The 21,795-nt window shown below is 30.3% G+C and overlaps 1 protein-coding gene across 1 annotated transcript; it reads left to right on the top strand.

Annotated features, from left to right (window-relative positions):
* The first annotated feature begins 56 nt into the window (after positions 1–56).
* On the top strand, positions 57–21,334 carry Pex6 (Peroxin 6). The gene is made up of 9 exons (XM_008193046.3): positions 57–996; positions 1,047–1,270; positions 10,279–10,675; positions 10,723–10,890; positions 10,942–11,088; positions 16,888–17,061; positions 17,107–17,236; positions 17,289–17,428; positions 21,021–21,334. Exons 1-9 carry the CDS (start codon positions 213–215, stop codon positions 21,161–21,163), a joined length of 2,307 nt encoding a protein of 768 aa, XP_008191268.1. The 5' UTR covers positions 57–212; the 3' UTR covers positions 21,164–21,334.
* Positions 21,335–21,795: the final 461 nt, after the last annotated feature.

The following is a 21,795-nucleotide window of genomic DNA, read 5'->3' as shown; positions in this document are numbered from 1 at the left end:
TATTCTAGTTATTTTGTCCCCGCTAGGTTGTGCACGTCAAGTTTGACAGCGATTCTAACCCAACTTTTGCAACTCCACAGGTGTTAACAAAGTGTTCTAATAATAAACAATTATGACTTAATTGTGGTATAAAGTGACCAGTTTTGTTAAATTTAACTTAAGTGAGATAAAAAATGCAACTGACATTGTGTTGGCAAGTTGAGTAGTCCAAAATGAGTAAGCAAAAAGACCTCCGGTTTTTGGTGTATTTGGCCAAAATTGCCTACCCAAGACACAATTCGTACTGTTTTATCATCTACATGATTGTAAACTACTGTGATATTTTGAAGCAACAGCAAATATTTACGTTGCGAGGTGTTAGTAGCGAATTTTTGAACAACTTTGTTGGTGGGACTGTTTTGGACATTGATAACACGATAGTTGCGAATGATAACGTTGAACAAACTTGTATTAAATACGTTGTCGTTAAAGACACCACGAGGAAGGTTAATTTAATTACGAAAAAATTTGACACCAAATTTGTAGCGTTGTTGAGTTACAATTTGTTGTATAACTTGAAGGGGGCTATAACTTGCAGTTTTAAGAACTGTCAGGGAAACCTCCAATTTGCCGATGAAGTCGAGTTGTCTTTGGTCAATTCGGCTTGTGAGTGGAGCCATTTTGCAGTTGACTGTTGTTTAAAAAATTTCTTTGATGTTCCAAAATTATTACATCATGGAGATTTGATAAGTATAAGTTTGAAAGAATATGGAAAAGAAGTTTTTTACCAAACAAATAAAATTGCAAACATCGATCAGACGTTACACTTTAAATGTAATAAAATATTTTATTCGGGGGCCAACGTGGACGGTGGTTATTTGTGTTCGAAGAAAACTACCGTAAAACAAGCCACAAATATTCAAAGTTTTGTTCCAAATTTAGAAAATTCACTACCAAGTGCCTTAGACACGTATTTGGCGGACTTACGGAGAGCTGTTTTTCCGTTTATGAAGCAAAGTACAGTCTCGTGTGTGTTTTAAAATTTTTTGTGATTAATTTCTTTTCAGAGAAAAATAAATTTTTGCCGGTTTTTCTACTCGAAGGGCGCAGAGGTAGTGGCAAAAGTTTGTTGGTTAAATGTTTGGCTTCCACGCAAGGGATGCATTTGTACACAATCAGTAATTTTGACGTTACTGCGACCACTTACGCCCAAAATGAGACGAAATTGCGAAATAGTTTTTTTGCTGCGAAAATGGCCGCCCCCTCCATCTTGCAAATAAAGAATTTTGAGGTGAGATAGTGCACTGTTTACTTAATAATATCGCTTGTTTTGTTGTTTTAATCGTGAAGGAATTTTGCTTTTTTTAGTTGTTGTGGTTGGGTCTTATCGAATTAAAAATAAGTTTTGCGAATTTTTTTACGAGCGGTTTTATTTTTTGCGAAATGATTATCTGAAAATTTTCTCACGTGTTGCATTCCAAATATATCTTTAGCTTATCAGTGCTGAGGATAAATTCCTCGTGTTTTTTGCTAAAAAGGTAATTTTGCACGAGGCGGTTTTATTTACGCACTTTTGCCACGTGTTAATAGAATTTTATTGATAACAGTTTTGATCAATAGATCAAAAGTTAGATATCTTAAAAATACTAATTTTAAAAAGAACTTAACTTGATAGGTTTTTCATCAAACATTATTTGTAAAAAAATATGTGTAAAAACGAGAAAAATTTTTTAGGAGTCAGTTTGATTGCTTTGTTTTCGTTTGATTTGATTTATTTTATTTATTTATTTATTTTTGCACCAACTGGCTAGTGAGCAGCATCAGTAATTATGTTTGTTTTAGATTCATTTAGCTTTTATGTTTTATTGAAACCGTTCATCTCACGGTGTCACATGAGTCCTCTTCAAAACATTATTTTATTCCTTCAGAAACATTTTTTTAATTCTTTCGACATGACGATTAAAAGTTAATAAACTTTTTTTCTTGTTTTATGTATTTCTCTATTTAGATATCTACCTCAGAAAGTTTCTTATGGTAATACGTATATTAAAGTTAAAAATAAGAAAGAATCATATTTAATAACAAATTTGCTATTAATTTATTTGTATTTCTTATATTTAAAGGTTTCGATGTGTTCTAACTTTAATAAAATCTAATAAATTCACTATTTTAAGTTAGAATTTAGTTCCTGCTAAAACCTTTTATTCAGATTGATAAATCTAACTCAGAAAACAACCTACAGATAAATAAAAAGGTAACAACATTGGATTCGGTAATAGTATATTAAAAAACAAGTTTTATAAGGGTTGGTTTGGCACACCAATCCCAAGTTAGAAAAAGAGATGTAGACATTTTTTTTTATTTTCTAGATAATTTTGTGTCAATTAGTAACGGTAATAATTACTTAATAAACTAGTAAGTTAATGAAGGCGATAAATAAACGAAATTGTTTAAAGCACGAACGAGCGATAGCGAGTGAGTGCCTTTAATAGTTATTAATCGACCATTAACAAAGGAGTTTATTACAATATTTTTTCGTTGACCGTAAACTTTTTTTTGTGACAAAATTAGAAATCAATTACAAATTAAAACCAATTTAATCTTTTTCATCGCATCGATAAAGATGAGACCTTATAAAATACCTTCATCCTTTGTTTCTCTTCGAGGTAGACCGTTTTTAAATTTTTCAACACTTTCCATTCTTTTTCTGCTTTTTCTTTTACAATTTGAACAATTGTAATATCAATAATATTATTATAAATAACCAAAAATTATTATGTATTATTAAAATGTATGATGTTAGTCGTCATTGATTTCCTTATTTGTATGAGAATAACTGGTTGTTTATATCAAAATATCATCAAAACGTCAATATCTCAAAACAGTTACTTAATGAAAAAGAGTGTGTTAATGGTATTTATTAATACATCCTTTAAAAAAATTTATTAATATCGAAATTAATAAACGATCAACGAAAAAAAATCAATTGTATTATCATTTATCAATACATTTATTTTACTCAAAAACTCAAAACTCAAAAAAACTCAAAAACTAAGCACCGCATCATATCCAAATTTGATTGTTGATTTGATAAAGACTGTCATATTATTTAAAAAATACTAAAACAGCTTTTTTTCTTTGAATAAAAATAAAAATTTTAAATATAAAATGTAGAACGTTTAAAAAAATGTTTTGTTTTTGTTTTTAGCATTTACATATGGTTATTTTTTTTATTTTTGGAACATGACTATCTCGTACCTTTGAACCATCAACTTGGAATTTTTTCAAATTGTTATGTAACTTAGGAAAAATATTTTTTTAATTTTCTAATTTTACAGAGGTAGGTATAAGTTTGGAACCAAGCGTTTTGTGCATAAAGTATGTAACTTATGAGAACATTAATAAGTACATACATCAAGTACTTTAAAAATGTGATAATTTTTCAAGAATTTTTTTTTTCGAATTTTTTTAGTTTTCGTGGTATTAAAAAATAGTAATTTACCTAGCGAGTTTGGAAATTGCTTTCCAAACAAGTTAGGTACAACATTTTTTGTAACGAATTTGTCAAAAAAAATTAAACTAATATTTTTTATAATTTAGTGTTTTTTGCTAATGGGTTGGTAACAGGACAAATAATCAAAAAAATAACCGTTTCCATCTCAACAATAGCGATATCAACTTATTAAGTGTCCCTAGACATTATTGCAATTTTTCAATGGCACTTTACCACGGCGATTTTTTTTAATAACTCGAATGCTAATAGTGTAATAGGATACGAGTTTTATAAGACGCATTTTGTTGTATGCAAGAATTTAGGGCACGACGAGCGTAGCGAGGAGTGCCATAATTAAGTAAGTGCGACAAAATGCTTTATAAACCAGATATCATACAGTATTTTTTCTACTTCGTACTTTTTGTACTAAAAAAATTAATTTCAAAATTTAGGTAATTTTGTGGCAGTTGACAACATTTGCACGCACACAGTGAAATGAAATTAATAATTTGGACCGTCATTAGTTTATTCGTACAAATATATTCTGAAAGTGTCTAAGGCGTTTTGCAATGTATCCCTTAACAAATACGGGCTTTTATGGTAAATAAGTAGAATTTGGGCGAAAGATAATGAAATCTCAAATTACTACTTGCACTGGCTTTTGAAGTTATGTTTGTACATTACTCGAAAGCGCCACATATCAGGGCTGATACAAAAGCCTCTAAAAGTTTCTATTTGATTAATTTGATTAAATTATGCACTTGAAATAGGTGCCGATTGACACTGACAGTTCTCTCAGATAATTATCAAAAAACTAGGTTGTCAACATTATCCAACTAAATTACCCTGGTTTTTAGTGTAATTAATATAGCACTCCGTTGGATTTTACGTAATTTGCGTATCGTAATGACCCCAATACGAAACCGAAGTAAAAAATAGTAATTTTTGTATTAAGTGCGCGAAATGAGTGTTTTTTTAATGGCGCCTGAGAATGTTATTTTAGTCGAGACCGCCAGGTCGAGACCTAAAAGACATTCGAAGGCGCCATTAAAACATGAATTTCGCCACGAAATACAAACAACGTTTTTTCTACAGCCTCCAGATGAAGAAAAAAGTAACAGAAATTAGTTGGAACAAAATGGTCTGATAAATCGAGTTGCTTGCATGGTTACGATGATAAATAAAAGTGATAGTTGCGAAAAATTTGTCACAATAGGTATTTTTGTTGAAGAAGTGTGATGGATTTTAGCAGCGAAAACGAAATAGATGCAATTGCAAGCGCGGCAGTGTCGAATCTTTTGCCTGCTAAATCAAGACCGCAGTACGAAAAAACGTATCTTCAGTTTCGGCAGTGGTGTTCTATGAAAAAGATTGATCAAGTAACGGAAAATGTTTTGTTGGCGTATTTGGAAGAAAAGTCTACCACCTTAAAGCCACCAACACTCTGGGCCCTTTATGCGATGTTGAAAGGATAAACGGGGGCACGTTTTCGTCATGCACATTTAATTTTCATATGTCAAAGTAAATATCTATTATTATTGTTTTGTAATATTGTTCTGTATAATTATAAAACCTTTAAAACTACCTCTCATTATCGATCCGTCTCTTCATTTCGGTTGCTGTTGATGTCTTTTCGTGTTACTAAAATTGTAACAGAAATAAGTTGGAACAAAATGATCTGAAAAATCGAGTTGCCTGCACAGTTAAAAAATATTATTTTTTCACTGTGAAACCGTGAAAAAATAATATTTTTTCACAGTGAAAAAACGTCAAACTTCGCGCATAGGTAACCATGCATAAATGTCACGATTTTTTGACGGCTGTAGAAAAAAGAAATTAAAAAAATGTATTCTTGAATAAATGATGGCATTTTTAAGTATTTGGCTATGGGGGGTCCATCAATCCTACGGCACAGTTGGACCACGATTTAATTTAATTCGGATTAAGGTGTTAAGTTATTATTCTTTTTAAACTATAAAAAAATTCAAACAGATACCTACTTTACGAGACATCGGCTCACTGTGCTTAAAACTAAGTAGGGTAAGGTGCATAGTTATTGGACAGGGGGCATTATAGATAAGGTCTTTTTAACTCATTTATTCATGATAAAGTGATAAAGTGGAAACTACTTCCTTCTGTGATGAAAGCTTACGTTCCTTTATTCTCTTCTGTGATGTTTTTTTGGAGTGACGTACTTTGTTCTGCAGGTCATAATTGTTCGACCAGTCCAGTAATTAAAATTCTTGCGCTTAATAAATAAAAATATAAAGATTTTTTCAGTTTGGATTTCTGCTTAACAGTGCACTTTATACTAAATGCTTTTACTATGAATTTTCAAGTCTTTAATACAATTTGTATCGGATTTGTTAAACTTTTGCTTAATTTTCTCGAAAAAGCTTAAATAAAAATGCATACGGATTTACTAGTAATTTATAGTAATCACCCCAAATTTTTCAAGCTTCTATTTAAGCGACATAAATTTCACTTGTGTCAAATTTTGTCTTCTTTCAATTAGTTATTATATTCGCGTTTTCCATAATTTCTTCAGAAATGTTTCTGAAAAATGGGTCTCTAATACCCGCTGTACCAGGGGCTTAATTGCGCTCGCTCTGTGGGGTGTCGTGGTCGAACTCGGCCATGGATTTAATCCTGAATTACAGTATCAAAGGATATTTTTTGTAGTGGTGGACGAACTTGGATAAGCCTGTTAAAAACCCTTATATCATATTTCCAAAAAGTGCATACTTTCTTTTTTTTCAAAACTAACTTCAAAGCTATGTCCTTGTGTGGTTTGTGGTAGTTTATGGGTAGTAATAAAGCGATCAATAATAAATTCGAATTTGATCAATAAAAAATTGTAAGTGATAGTATTTAATTAATTTATGCGCAGTAAAAATAATAAATGATTAGTGTTTAATTCATTTTTGCACAGTAAAAAATTTAAATGACAAGTAAACCATGCACAGTATTTAGTTCCAGTTTGCACAATTTAAATAATAAACGCTCAGTATCTAGCTTGCAGGCTGGGGCTTCGGAAACATACCCCTTGAACGATTAAACTCGAAATGTGGAATTCTACACTCTTTTGTTTTGAGATGCTATTATTTACTGTGCAATTATTATTTTTACTGTGCATTTATTATTTTTACTGTGCAATTATTATTTTTACTGTGCATTTATTATTTTTACTGTGCAATTATTACTTTTACTGTGCAATTATTATTTTTACTGTGCATTTATTATTTTTACTGTGCAATTATTACTTTTACTGTGCAATTATTATTTTTACTGTACATTTATTATTTTTACTGTGCAATTATTACTTTTACTGTGCAATTATTATTTTTATTGTACATTTATCATTTTTCCGGTCCTGGCACAAATTTCTTTTCGTTTTTTTTTTGTAAAATTTAATAACAAAACACTATTTAAATGGAGAAATTACGGGGTGGACCAAAAAGTTAATTAACTATACGGTTTTACGTTTGACGCTACTTTTTATCATTCTAGTTTAGCGGTTCTCAAAATTTTGGAATTTCATTTTAGAACATTTTTTTGGGAAAACTATAGGTTTTCGATTTACATCGTCTTGCCATTTTCTATCTGTTTTTAAATGTTTGCTAAACTATGTCCTAACACGCTGTACAACATATAGTTTGGGCACAAAACGCTTGCTTCCATACTTCTATCTAACTCTGTACCGGGTGACTCAAGTTTTACACTCAGACACTTTATACCTCTTTATAATGTATCTAAAATTCTAAAAAAAATCGTATATGATTTTATTGTATAGATGAACGTTTTGACCAATTTTTAAAATATTTACTTGTATGGTGTGTTTTTTCACTTTCTCTTAGTTAACCATAGTCTAATGTCAATGATTTTTTGTCTATAGGTGTATTTTGAGGTAGTGCATCAAAGTTGATTTTTAAATTGCGTTTTGATATTGGGGCAGCTTTTTTCCCATGAATTTTATCACTTCCATAAAAGGTCTCTATCAGGATGGTGGTTTTCAAAAATTTATTGCATTTGTCGTAAAATTGGCACGCGATCATGAGGCAGCTGGTAAGAATTTTTCAGGCGCGGATTACCATTTACTTTATCTGTTTACTGTAAATGGAATGTTAATCTTTAAATCTTACAGCAAGGGTTCATGCGAATTGTAAACAAAGAATTTGTTTGTGCTTAGACCAAAATAGTCATCAATTTGAACATCTGATGTAACTTTTTAACAAAAACATTTTTAACACGTTAGTGTACTTATTCTGGTCCTGACTTTAAAACTGCCCGATAGGACCGTGCCGCTAGTTGTAAAATTTCTGCAGTCATTACTGTTGGGGTAGGTAGTGGGTCCTTTTGTAGCGGAGATTTACTTTTAATCAAATTTTAACGATTTTTGTCAAATCAAATTATTGCAGAATAATTTTATTTCGCATTTTCGATCCATTGATGTAAAAAACAGCCAATAGTCCGGGAGCAGGCATCTCAAAAGTCGCTTATTTAAGAAGTTGGTTCGGACTCGATTGTACACGATTGCTGAAAACTGATTCTTATGAAGAATTTCCTGCTGAATTCAAATCTGGACGTCGCTATTTGATCTTGAAGTGCCTTTATTATAAAAAAGACGTTTTTCTGAAAATTCTTAAAAAACTAAAATTGCGCAAATTTTGTGTTTACATCGTCATAATTTCCTTCTGAATAAAGCTAGAAAATTCATTCTTTTTGCACTAAATTTCTCAATATATGTAGACTCTAACGTATATAAACAAGCATTAGATTTTACAAAATAAAAGTAAGAAAATAACAATTTTCTTATAACGTGTCATATTTGTGTAGTGGAATTTTCGAGATGTGAGCAATTTTTTATTTTAAAAGATAGACCCTTACGTAAGCGAGATGAAATGATGCCAATAGTTCATATAAGTTTTTTCTGCAACAATCATTTCGATATCTGTAATACCTATCAAGTTATTACAATTTCAAGTTACGGCAATATGCGCGCGAGATGTAGATCGCTGCATATTTCCCTTTGTAGTGACTACAGGACCACTGGACCAAGCTCGCTAGGTCAGATTCGCGCTGTGTCGTTCGACTTTTCTTAGTTTTTATTTTATATTTTTTTCAATTACAAACATTTCAAAGATCAAATAATGGTCAATAATAATATAATTAATAATTTTCACGTCAAAGAACAATTTATTTACTAACTAAATCTCTTGAAATTAGTTAAAATTACAGATTTTAGTCATTTCTTTTTTGACCTTTTAAGTTCAGCATTAGCATTCAGCTAACCAATTAAAAAACTTTGTGTCTATAAAACGAAGACCTGCGGTTGTTTTCTTTTTCTGATTAATAAATTAGTCATCGCATGATGGTAAATTGAAAATTCTTTAACAATGATCTTTGTATCGTAATTCACGTATTCACAAGAGTGATCAAACGAAGAATCTTTATAACTCATAATTTAAAAAGCACTTACGTGATTCTTGAGTTATAAAGTCACATATTTAAAAAGAACGACGAAAAAAATTAAGAAAGTGATGAATTAGGAATAAAATGCATGATTTTAACCAATTGCAAAGGATTTAGTTACTAAATAAACTGTTTTGACGTGAAAAGTATTAATTATATTATTATTTACCATTATTTGACTTTTGAAATGTTTGTAATTGAAAATAATAGACTAAAGACTAAGAAAATCATTTCATGTCGCTTATGTAGAGGTCTATCTTTTAAAATAAAATAAAAACTCACATCTCGACAATTTCACTACACAAATATAACACGTTACAAGAAATTTGTACTTTTCTTACTTTTCCTTTGTAAAATCTAAAGCTTGTTTATATACGTTAGAATTATATATACAGGGGAACCTAGTGTAAAAAAAGAATTTTCTAGCTTTATTCAGATAGAAAATATGACGATGTAAACACAAAATTTGCGCAATTTTAGTTTTATAAAAATTTTAAGAAAACCGTCTTTTTCATAATGAAGGCAATTCCAAATCAAACAGCGACCTACAAATTCGAATCCAGCAGGAAATTTTACATATGAATCAGTTTTCAGTAGTTGTGTGCAGTCGAGTCCGGACTGCCATGTTAAATTGGGGATTTTTTGGTGAAATGTTTTTTTTTGTTTTTTATTGGACAAATAAATTAATAGAAAAAAGTTTTTCCCCTAGTGAAATTGGATATCAGTGCAGTGGAAAATATTTATTTCATATTTTTTTTTCTCTCTTCTAAGAGGTGTAAGGTGCCTGAGTGTAAAACTTGACGAACCCTGTATATAGTTGTTTTTAAATTCCACGGGTATTTATCACTTGTATGCAGTCTTGTCGTATTACACAAATGTTCTTAATAATAACAATAATCGATTATTAACAATTTTTTTAGTATAAAACTACAGAAAATAGTGAATTATTTGTAGATTTTTAAAAACTGATGAAATTAAAATTGATTGGCATACCACCATTTAATTAAAGTAAATAGATAGTAATTTTTGTGACCAGAAATTGCTAAAAACACTTAGGAATCACAACTAATTATTTATTCTGGTTGTATTATTTTTGGTAACATTTGCTTTATTATTGAATTACTAATAATTAGAATTTTTGAATTTGTTTTTTACTCACAAATAAGCTTCCCAACCCGGCTAAAATTGATTCAACCCACCGCGCCGCCGTACTTGTAAATTATTGTCAGCGTTTATCAACAATAAATCGATTCATCACAATAAAAAAATAATGATTTTCTTTGTGTTGAAGTCAAAATAATAAAAGTGACTCATTTTCGTACTCAACATTGCAGAATTTTGGGAAAAATAACGAAGGACAATATGACGAACGTCTGATTAGTTATTTTACAACTGAAGTCAAAACTCTCTTCGAAAGCAATTCATTTCCGTTGATTCTAATCTGCTGTAGCAGCGATAAAAATATTCCGATCGAACTCAAACGAACTTTTCTGAAAACTTTCGAAATAAAAGCACCAAACGACCAAGAAAGAGAAAAAATATTAAACTGGATTTTAAAAAGCCAAGATGTAACGACTGATATTGACATGAGCGAGATTGCCAACAAAACGCACGGTTTTTTGTTCGAGGACTTGCAAACCTTGGTTCATTATGCTATGACAGATTTCACTAACGAAAAAAAATCAGCGGAGAGATGTGTTGTGTCTCAGGATTATTTTTTCCGGGCTTTGGGTAAACTTGACCGGTTTTAATGCACAAAGACAGTTTTGAATTTGTAGACTTGATGCAATCGAATTATAGCGAGAGTTTGGGGGCGCCAAGAGTGCCTCAAGTCAAGTGGTCAGACGTTGGCGGTTTAACCGAAGTGAAGGAAGAAATAATTAAAACGATAAAATTGCCGCTGAAACACTCCGAGCTTTTGAAAACGACCGGATTGAAGCGATCCGGTGAGACTTTGATGGATGAGAATCGACAGTTTTGCAATTTTTTCTAATTAGGGATTTTGCTTTACGGCCCTCCGGGCACCGGAAAAACTCTAATCGCCAAAGCGGTCGCCACCGAATGCGGTTTATGTTTTTTGTCAGTCAAAGGCCCCGAATTGTTGAATATGTATGTGGGCCAGTCGGAGCAAAACGTGCGCGAGGGTAAGTTTAACGGGGACGACAGAGTTAAACCAAATGTTCGACAAAGACAACTACAATGGAAATTGTTTTTTTATTTTTAGCGATATTTTTAATTCAGTAATTTTAAATCGAAAACGGAATTGTTTTTTAAACAATTAGAGTATACGCCAATGTAACACATTTCTGTATTAAAAGTTTTAAACAAGTCTCCACAGTATTTTAAAAAACGTGAGGGGAAAGATGCATTGTGATAATACGTATAGAATGCGAGCAAGAAAATAGGAAAATTATTATTAGTTTTGAACGCTAAGTGAATATTAATTTTACTTTGACAAAATTTGTCATCGAGAATAGACTAGTCAAGGGAAAATAAATTTCTACGAACTAAACACTGCAAGATGTCATTCTACGGACTGTAGGATCTCAGGTGGTTCTGGAATTTGAATTTGTCGCATTTAATTATTTTATTTCAATGAAATTTCTGAAAAGTACCAATTTTTATCTACTCGGACAACCAGTGAAACCAAATTTTTCATATATTAACATTGTTCGTTTTTTCTTGAAGGAAGTGACAAACTTTTAATACCTACTACGATTCTACATTCATTTATAGACAGATTGTACTAGTACCCCTATACAGAAAAACAATGTATTATCGTATTAATTCTTTGAACAGAATTTAGTGATGCATCAAGCATCAGTGATGTTTTTTTTAAGTAATATTTATACAGGATGCCCGTTTTTGAGCTCGACTATGGAAATTTCAGTTATTATAAGAGATACGAAGTCGGTTAGATTAGGGCAAAGTTGTCCATTTTCATGCTGAACAATTATCTGAAAAGAACTTTGATGTGTTTTTGAATCATTGAAAGAAATAAAAAAATTGTAATTTTCGTTTTTATTTTCTTTTAGCGAAAACCAAATAAATTAGACGTTTTTCAGGCACTTTTTTACCAAAATTCTCAATCTTCAATCGCCTTTTCCAAGGCATACTTATTGTCAAAGTTACAACATTCAACTTTGATTTTTCTCATGGACGCCATATTTAATACTTGCATTTTTGGAAAGCTTTTTATTTCTGATTACAATGATGTATCACATGATATGATCAAAATTTAAATCTTACGTGCTGATTAGAATTAAGAAAGAAGCGTTTTTGCAAAGAGTGCTTTGGAAAAAACATCAAATATGTTGTTTAACAACAAAATAAATTTTGACAGTTCTGATAAATATGCGAGCAGAATTTTTATAACTTTGTCTTGTTTTGTTTTGCGAAGAATAAATTTCTTGCTTATCATGTCATTTAGTTTTGAAATAACTAAGCTTGGAAGTGATGTGGACTTTCCAGGAGTAAATTCAATTAAACCTCTAAAATCTAGTTTGTTTAAAAACAAAATTGTTGACGTTTTTTTCAAAGCACTCCTTTTTCTCCATTTTGGTCAGCATGTAAGATTCGATCATATCTTAATATCGTTGTAATCAGGAATAAAAACGCACAAAATCGCATGATATGATCAAAACTTAAATCTTATATGCTGATTAGAATTAAGAAAAAAGCGTTTTTGCAAAGAGTGCTTTGGTTTAACAAAATAAATTTTGATAGTCTTATTAAATATGAGAGCAGAATTTTTATAATTTTGTCTTGTTTTGCGATGAACATACTTTAAGCTACTCATGTCATTTAGTTTTTAAATAACTTAATGGAAAAATAAACCTTCCATATCCAAATTCAATTAAACCTCCAACATCTAGTCTGTTTAGAAATAAAACCTTTGGCGTTTTTTCCAAAGCACTCTTCACAAATGCTGTTTTTCTCCATTTTGGTCAGCATGTAAGATTCAATCATATCATGTGATAATCGTTGTATCAGGAATAAAAACACTTTTAAAAATACAAAAAGCGAATATGGCTTTCATAAGAAAAACCAAAATTGAATGTTGTAACTCATTAGAGTTGATTAAGATATTAATCAACAACACCTTAGAAAATACGGTGACAGATTTAGATTTTTTGTAAAAAAGTGCCTGGAGAAGAGCCTAGATAAAAACGTCTAGTTCTTTAGGTTTTCGCTTGAAAAAATAAAATCGAAAATTATAAATTTACAATTTTTTTTCACTAATTGAAAAACTAAAAAAGACATATCAAATTTTCTTTCAGACAGTTTTTCATCATAAAAATGCACAACTTTGCCCTAATTTAACCGAACTTGTATCTCTTATGATAACTGAGATTTCCATGTTGGAGCTCAAAAAACGGACATCCTGTCCTGCATGTTAGTAATTTTTGTTTTCATTGCTTAAAAACGGATAAATGATTAGAAGTTTGGAATGCGATACAATCTACTTTTCACTTTGGAAATCAGTGGGTTAAAATTTAGTATATTTTCGGTAAAAAAAATCATTTTATCATGAAAATTTCTAATGAGAGATTAAGAAAGTAGAAAGCAAATAATGTCAAATAACCTTGAATTCGAATTTTTGAGCAATTAAATTCTCTGAAATACATAGGATATTCTCGTAATATGTTGAAACTGTAAGCAAAACTCATGTACAATTACGTTTAAAAAGAATGGCACCTCTAACATGGATTCAGCTTGGTTTGCGTGTCTCTATAAAATCTTTTAGGTCATAAATTTTAACAAACGGATTAGTTTACAAATTATCCACCTTAGTTTACACAATATCCAGCTGGTTTATAAGCTACCTAAACGTAGACATTAACCGTATCATATCGAAAAAAGATTTGTGACTACGGTTTTAGGGGTGTCATTCTTTTTGATGGTGACTGTACCTGCTTCCCATTCCAAGAAAAAAACTGAATTGAGCAAGTCGGCTACACAAATAGAAACTACACGTAATAATCACACAGGATTGAACTTTTGCTATTAAATGCTTAATTTTTTTCTCTATGTAGGATCCAGATTTCTTGCTGAGATTATTATTTTTTGAGATCGACAGCAGACTTACCTTGTACACAGGATGTCCCAGCTAGGGCTGGCCGATTATGATTTCGAGAAATTGATTAATCGAATACTAAAAATAATCGAATATTTAATAGCAATTTTCAACTTAAAAAAATTGAGAAGTTTGTTAAAAGTTGAATAACTTGAAAAAGTTAAATAGGACATCTTATTATAAAATAGAACCAAATTGCTAACAACAATTTAATTTAAAAACATCTGTGTTAAAAACTACATCCATAAATGAAAAAATATAGAGCATGTAATAAACTTCAAAATAATTTTAGATGAGTGAGGGGGTTAGTATTTATAAAAATAGGATTAATTTTCTAACGCTTAAATTTGAGCTCCACAATGGGGTTTTCAGTTATTATAAGAGATACGAAATTGGTTAAATTAGGGTAAAGTTACACATTTTTATGCTGAACAATTATATAAAAGAAAATTTGAAGTGTCATTTTTAGTTTTTGAATTATTGGGAAATAACATAAATTTGTCATTTTTGTTTTTATTTTTTCAAGCGAAAATCAACTGAATTTAACGTTATTAACTAAAACGTTCTTAAGGCAAAGAACAAGGAATCTAAACACCAACAATTCAGTCTTTAAACAAACTAGATTTCGTAAGTTTGATGCCCGGTTGCAAGTCAAATTAATCGGCCATCATATGATGGTCCGTCAAAAATTTATGGCTTTTTAATTTTGATTGCGTTGCACAAAACAATTTGCACATGTTTTAATCGTTCCTCATATGATGCTCCGTTAATCATCCATTAGCAAAAAACCAATTTGGCAACAAGGCCTTACGCCTTGAATTTGTCATTTGATACACATTTGACCAAAATTAATTTTAATTTTAATTAACTTTTGTGCAACCGGGCATAAATGAATTTGCATCTGGAACGTTGACAATTCCGTCATGTTTATCTACTTAAAAACTAAACGGCATGATACTCTAGAAGTTTATTCTTCGCAAAACAAATCAAGACAAAGTATAAAAATTTTGCTGACATATTTAATAAAACTGTCAAAATTTAGTTTGATAACCAAAATTTTTGGCATTTTTCCCAAGCACTCTTTGCAAAAACGCTTTTTTTCAGTTTTAATCAGCATGTAAGATTCAGTAATATCATGTGATACATCATGTGATACATCGTTGCAATCAGAAACAAAAAGGCTTTTCAAGAAAACAAAAAACAAATATGTCTTCCATAAGAAAAACCAAAGTTCAGTGTAGTAACTACCTGAAGAATGTCCTACTTAAAAACATCTAGTTCTCTTGGTTTACGCTTAAAACATACAAACGAAAATTACAAAATTACAAAAGCGATAACAGATTTAGATTCTTTATAAAAAAGTACCTGAAGAATGTCCTAGTTAAAAATATCTAGTTCTTTTGGTTTACATTTAAAACATTCAAACGAAAATTACAACATATTGATTTTTCGCAATAATTCAAAAACTAAAAATGACATTTTCTTTCTTTTGTTCAACACAGAAATGCGCAACTTTGGCCTAATTTAACTGACCTCGTACCTTTTATAATTACGAGATCCTCATGGTGGAGCATGAAAAATGGACACCCTGTATTTATATTATATTTATATGTATCTCTACGAGATACTATTTATATTTATATCTCTACGGGTCGGTTTCACCAACGTCAGTTAAATAAGATAACCATCCAATAGCGTTAACAGTTAAATAAATGTGGTACTTACTGTTTTACCGATTTCAATTAGAACTTATTCATCAGATAAACTCTAAGATAAACTAACTGGACGAAATTGAGCAGTTAAATTTTATTTGCTTGTCATTTTTGATATTTTTATTTTGGAATTACAAAAATTCCTTTGCTTTTTTCAAAAAAAGCTAAAGTCCTCTTGTCCTTTCTCTTTTGCTGTTGTAGCTCAATTGAATTGTTCTTCTTCACAAATTAACGAGTACAAGTCCCAAATTTAACACTTTTTGTACTGTCACTATTAAAAACATTGTATTCAGCTAACTAACTGGATTATAACTATGAACTAACGGAAGTTTGGTGAAACAGTTTTTTATTTAAGTAATAGTTAAATTTAATTGGTCAAATAACTCAGTGACGATTTATTTATCGTTAGTAAAACCGACCCTGAAAGATATAAAAGTTAAAATTGTGTCAGACATCTCTATTTAGGCTTGCAAAGCTGTGGTATTTAGTAATCACTCTGTACATTTGTGACCAGCTAAAAATTGCGATTGATTTTTTGAAATATTTTTTACGAGGATTTTTAATTTTTTTTAAATAAGGCAAAAAATAAAAAAGTGTTACATTGGCGCAAAATTAACTAAGATTATACAGGGTGTATCAGAAATACGTGTGTTAATTTTAACACGTAATAAAACTCATCAAATAGATCAACTTTTCTATATAACATTTTGCAAAATTCTTATTTATGATTTTCACTATTTTCCTCTTTTCTTTTGTGCAAACGAGCCGGTCATTGTTTAATAATTAGTTTGTATTCATAGCAGCAATTTTCATTGTTATTTTGAATAGTTTAAAATGTCCGTTTCTATCACAGCGAAAAAAGTTCTGCTCGTTTATTTTTGTACTCATAGGCGGATACACGTTTCAGTATGTTATCTTTTTCAAAATTTTAAGTAAATTTGCGAATTTTTTATTGAAAAATTAAATTTTATTGAAAAAAATTTGTTGAGTTCTGTTACCTGTTAAAATTAAGACACATATTTCTGATACACCCTGTATGTTCAGCACTTTTTTCGTTTTCGTTAATAGAAAAATAAATTCCACGCCATCTTAGTAAAATGGCGTTGAAACACACTAAAACGTGTTTCTTTTTAAGCTCGTGCAATTTTTTCTAGTGTTTGAGAAGGCGCGTGACGCCTCCCCGTGCATAATTTTTTTCGACGAACTGGACTCTCTGGCCCCCAATCGGGGCGCTTCCGGTGATTCCGGCGGCGTGATGGACAGGGTGGTTTCGCAGCTTTTGGCGGAAATGGACGGTTTGAATCAAACCGGCACTGTTTTTATCATAGGTTGTCAGAGGTTATTAATTACGCCTCAGTAAATTCCGCTTTCAGGAGCAACAAATAGGCCAGACTTGATCGATCCGGCACTTCTAAGACCGGGAAGATTTGATAAGTTGCTTTATGTGGGACCGTGCATCGATCGCGATTCGAAAATTGCCGTTCTGACTGCCTTAACACGAAAGTTAGATAAGAGTGAGGCTAAATTAATGCTTGCTTAATTAATGATATTTCAGGTTTACGCTGGAAAATGACAGTTTGATAGCGGAAGCGGTTGATTTGTGCCCGGAAAATTTCAGTGGCGCCGATTTTTATGGCGTTTGCTCGAGTGCATGGATGGCTGCAGTAAGGCGATTTGTGAAGACTTTGGAGGAAGGTATGTTTATTGTGAATGTAGCGAGTGGTTTACTTTGGCACCTATGGACCTGTGAATATTTTTTTAATATTATTCTTTTTGTTGTTAATTAATAATAATTATATATGCATCCGTACCAAAAATTAAAAAAATACGGAGTTTTCGTAACAATTACCTATTTTTACGGAATTTTTTTTGTGTCAAAACTGATTACGCAAACTATTTTTACAAACAATACTTTTTGTGTAAAAATTGGCGACAATATTGCGAAACTGAATAAATATGCAACATTAAGACATCAACATTTAGATAAAACTGTTGTTTTTTATTGTTTATTATTTGGCGGTTAAGATCGTTGCGCCATCTAGCAACTAGTTACGAAATTTGACTAGAAGTAATTGTTATTTTTAAGTGCTAGAACTATGCAATACTTTATTTAATTAATTAAGAATTTATACAATTTTTTCTTTCCATTAGACTGTAATTTACTTAAGTTGGCAATACTAAACAGTCATGCAAGTTTAGTGTGGTATTTATTGAATTTTATTTTTTATAGTTTTTTTTAATTTAACCTTTTAATGGGATTTCAATTAAATTTTACTATGATAAAATGATAAAGTGTTTCGAATACAGAGTGATTTTAAAGTAACGCACAATCTCTCACGTGGCGATAAAGGACTGAAATTTTGAATTAAAAGTTCCTATGACAAAAAATTGTTAGAGCCTGTTTTCACGAGATACAGCTCTAAAAGTTAATTTTTTATGTCAAGTTTTTGGGACTTGAGATCATATTTTTTAACTTTCGTTAGGGGAAACTTTCAAGAGCATTAAACAGAAATCTGTTAAAAAATCTAGATTCAATGTCTTACGACAAACAACATTTTTTAAAAATCGTGCATTTTCTACACTAAATTAAATTCGATATCGCTAGATATAAAAGACCAACAATTGATACTGTTGCTATTGAATATTGAAAATATTATACACAGGTTGAATCAAAAATACCGTACAATCTCTCGAGTGCTGATAAAAAAATCAAACAGAATTAAAAGTTCCCAACGACATAAATTGTTTGAGTCTTTTTTCATGAGTTATAGCTCTTCAAAGTTAATTTTTTGATGCTCCAGATCAATTTTTTTTTTTGACTTTAGTTAACGGGAACGACAGCTTTTGCTACATTAAACAATAAGCTGTTGAAAAAAACAACCAATGTCTAATGATCTGCAATACAATTAAAAAACTTGTAAATTCGACAATAAGGAAAACAAATTAAAAAAATTAATAAAAAGTTGCTTGAAAAAACGTTTTCTTATCACCATACGAGAGTTTGTTCGAAAATTTTTAATCACTCTGTATACTACAAATTAAAAATTAAGTTGGTCAAAAAAAATCTTTCTGTATTTTTGTGCTTAACTGAACGTCTTTACCGGACACTTTTGAATCGCCCTGTATAAGTGACCGAATTTTAAGTAAAAATTTTCAAGTTGAACAACTTTTCTCGGCAGTATTTTACAAAATTTTTAAAGATTTTATACAGAATTTTAATGGGATAAAATGGCATGTAACCTGACTATAAAACTGAAAAGTTGTTGAAAACAAAAAACACAAAATGTAATATTAAAATACATAAATAAGAAATACCGAGATATAATAAAATAATTATGCAGGGTATTTCAGCGAGATATTATTTAATCCACGGTGTTTCACATAATGTTACGAGGTCTACGCCTCTAAAATATAATCAGCACTTACATATTCCGAGACGAATTCGATTATAAATTTTGAGAAATTGGATAGTCTTTTGGTTTGGTAACCCCTTCCAGAAATAGCAACGCTTTTAGTTAGTTAGTCATTAAGATAGATAGATTAGAATCATATTCATTCTGTCTTTTCAAGTATTTTCAAATATAATGGATGTTACAGAATGAGGGACAAAACAAACTTATGTTTTTTTAAATACCCTATAGTTTTTTGCATTTTTTTATGTAGTTTTGAATACTGATTAGTGATTTTTAGTTAAATTTTTGTGGGTTGTTTTTGCTTAATTTTTGAAATAATTTGACTATTTTCACCGAAACATTTTTTTTTAATTTATTGAATACATTAAAACCAAAAATAATAAAAATTAAACTGAATAAGCTTAAAAATATGAAGAAGTTTCTTAAAAGTTATATATATTATATAATTTTATAAGTTATTATATTATAACTAATTTTCAGCGGTTTAATGCGTAAATAAAATAATTTTTGATATTATTTTAATTTTTATTTTCATTACACTATTTTTTTCTGCAAAATGTTTTCCGCACTGCCTTCATTTGAAAAGTCGGTTAGGATGGCAGATTGTAAGTTTAAAATCAACATTGGTTACATTTTAAGATCTATCCCTTATTTTAAATTTTTAAATAGCATTTTTATAATTATTATGTTATTTTAAATACTTTTTGAAACATCTTTGGAAGGATGAGAAAAAAGGATAGCTAACCGCGAAAGAAAAACTGTTTTAATCGATTTGTTTTTGAGCTAGGGGTGATCTTAATCTTGAAATTTTCAGTTTTAGTAGCCTTCAAATTTAAGCCAATTAAATTGCGTAGGGTGAGTTTAGAGCTCGGTTCAAAACCAATGTATAATATGTTTTACGTCTCATCCCTTTGTTGCTAACAACCATTACTTAAATTATAAAATAGAACATAATAGAACTTTATTCATAAAAAACCAAATGACGTAGAACATGTCAAAACAAATGAAAATAATATATTTTTAACTGTGTAAGAAAAAAATTGTCGAATCGTTTTTTAATTAGCGGTTGTTTAATTTTTGATATTTTACATCACAGTAGTATTTGATTTCAGAATTTTATTTAGATAAATAACTGGTCAATTAAACTCGTACCGGGGAAATTTGAAACCAATATTTCTTTGGACATATTCATTTGTTGTATTAAATTGGTTAGGATTATTCAATTTTTTTATTTCGTTTTTTTTTTGTTGGTAACATTCGAAGCCTTCTTTTTAATATCTGAATCCTAGATCATAAAGACTATTTTAAAACACGTTTCCCATAGCAACATGTTTTCACTATTTTAAAACATGCTTCCCATAGCAACGTGTTTTAAATTAAAATGTTTCAACAAAAAAAATTAATAACACTCATACGGAGACGCTTAAAGTTCTCGGGTGTTTAGGTATGCAACTCGCATACGCTCGTTGCATAACGACAGTTCTCGAACTTTAAGCTTGTGTTTTCGCTCTCGTATTATTAATAACTATTCTGTTACTCGGACAAAATAAATGTTCTATTCTAAATCGGTTTTTGCAGTGTCTTTTTGCTATACTCGTATGTTTTAATTTTTTTAATCTTTAACTACAGAATATATTTTTTTAATTATTTGGTTTATTCAAAGCTTTATGTTTTTTTTTCATTTACTCGCTTCCTACGCTCAATATATCTTACATTAACTTGGCAAATCAAGTAAGTTGGTCCTAAATTATTAATAAATGTGCCAGAAGTGGTAGGAGTAGTTTCTCAACTTAGTAAATTTATTCATAATAAATTATTTATCAACCGAAATTTGAACTGAATTATGGAAGAATTGTTTTAATTTCTCTTTTTAGGGAAAAATGACAGAAATAGCGCCACAGCAAGCGACGTAATCGTGACTCTCGACGACTTTAAGCTCGCTATCAAGACCATCAAGCCATCAATTAGGCAAGAAGACTTGGAATACTATAATAAACTGAAGTCCGATTTTAAATAAAAATTGTGTCACAACCTTGGCCGCACATTGTGCACACAGTAAATAGAAAATAAAAGTGCAAACAGCAAAGGTCACGGCTGGTGGTTGGAGCAGTTTGTTCTACAATCAATTAATTGTTGGTTTTTATGTAAAAAATGGAATGTGTCTGGGTTAATAAATGATGAGTTGGTACGTTTGTGTTTTTTTGCATATTTTCACAGATATTGTTTATTATATCGAAACTTTCTGGCGAGACTTAATTGTACATGATAACAATAATTTTGTAAATAACAGAAAAACAAGTTTTCGACTAGGTATTACAACTAATTAAACTAATTGCTCTCGCATACCTAAAATCATTTGCTTATCATTTCGTGCAACTGTTTTGACACCAAGCAGAAAAATTAAAGAAAGCAGATTTTGGAATTCAAAACAAGTAATAAATATTTCTCTTAGAGGGAAGGTCAACGGTTAATAGCTTCTAGGCAGACATGAAGTAAGTTGCATTCTAAAACAGATATTGATTGTCTAATGAGAAATTTTAAACTTTCAGTTTTAATCTTATTACTCAATTTATGCACCATGCATATTACTCGTGAGAATCGTATTGAAAAAATCAAACAGCAATAAAATAAAAAAGACTATTTAATTAA

Source organism: Tribolium castaneum, chromosome 1, assembly GCF_031307605.1.
Source record: "Tribolium castaneum strain GA2 chromosome 1, icTriCast1.1, whole genome shotgun sequence".
In the NCBI taxonomy this organism is placed as follows: Eukaryota; Metazoa; Arthropoda; class Insecta; order Coleoptera; family Tenebrionidae; genus Tribolium; species Tribolium castaneum.
The sequence above is the reverse complement of the archived record's forward strand: the minus strand, read 5'-3'. Positions and strand labels throughout refer to the sequence as shown.

Coding starts and splice junctions, on each gene's coding strand:
- Pex6 (XM_008193046.3), top strand. CDS start 213: ATGAGTAAGCAAAAAGACCTCCGGTTTTTGGTGTATTTGGCCAAAATT. Junction 10,891..10,941: donor GACCGGATTGAAGCGATCCG/GTGAGACTTTGA, acceptor TTTTCTAATTAG/GGATTTTGCTTTACGGCCCT. Junction 11,089..16,887: donor GGAGCAAAACGTGCGCGAGG/GTAAGTTTAACG, acceptor AATTTTTTCTAG/TGTTTGAGAAGGCGCGTGAC.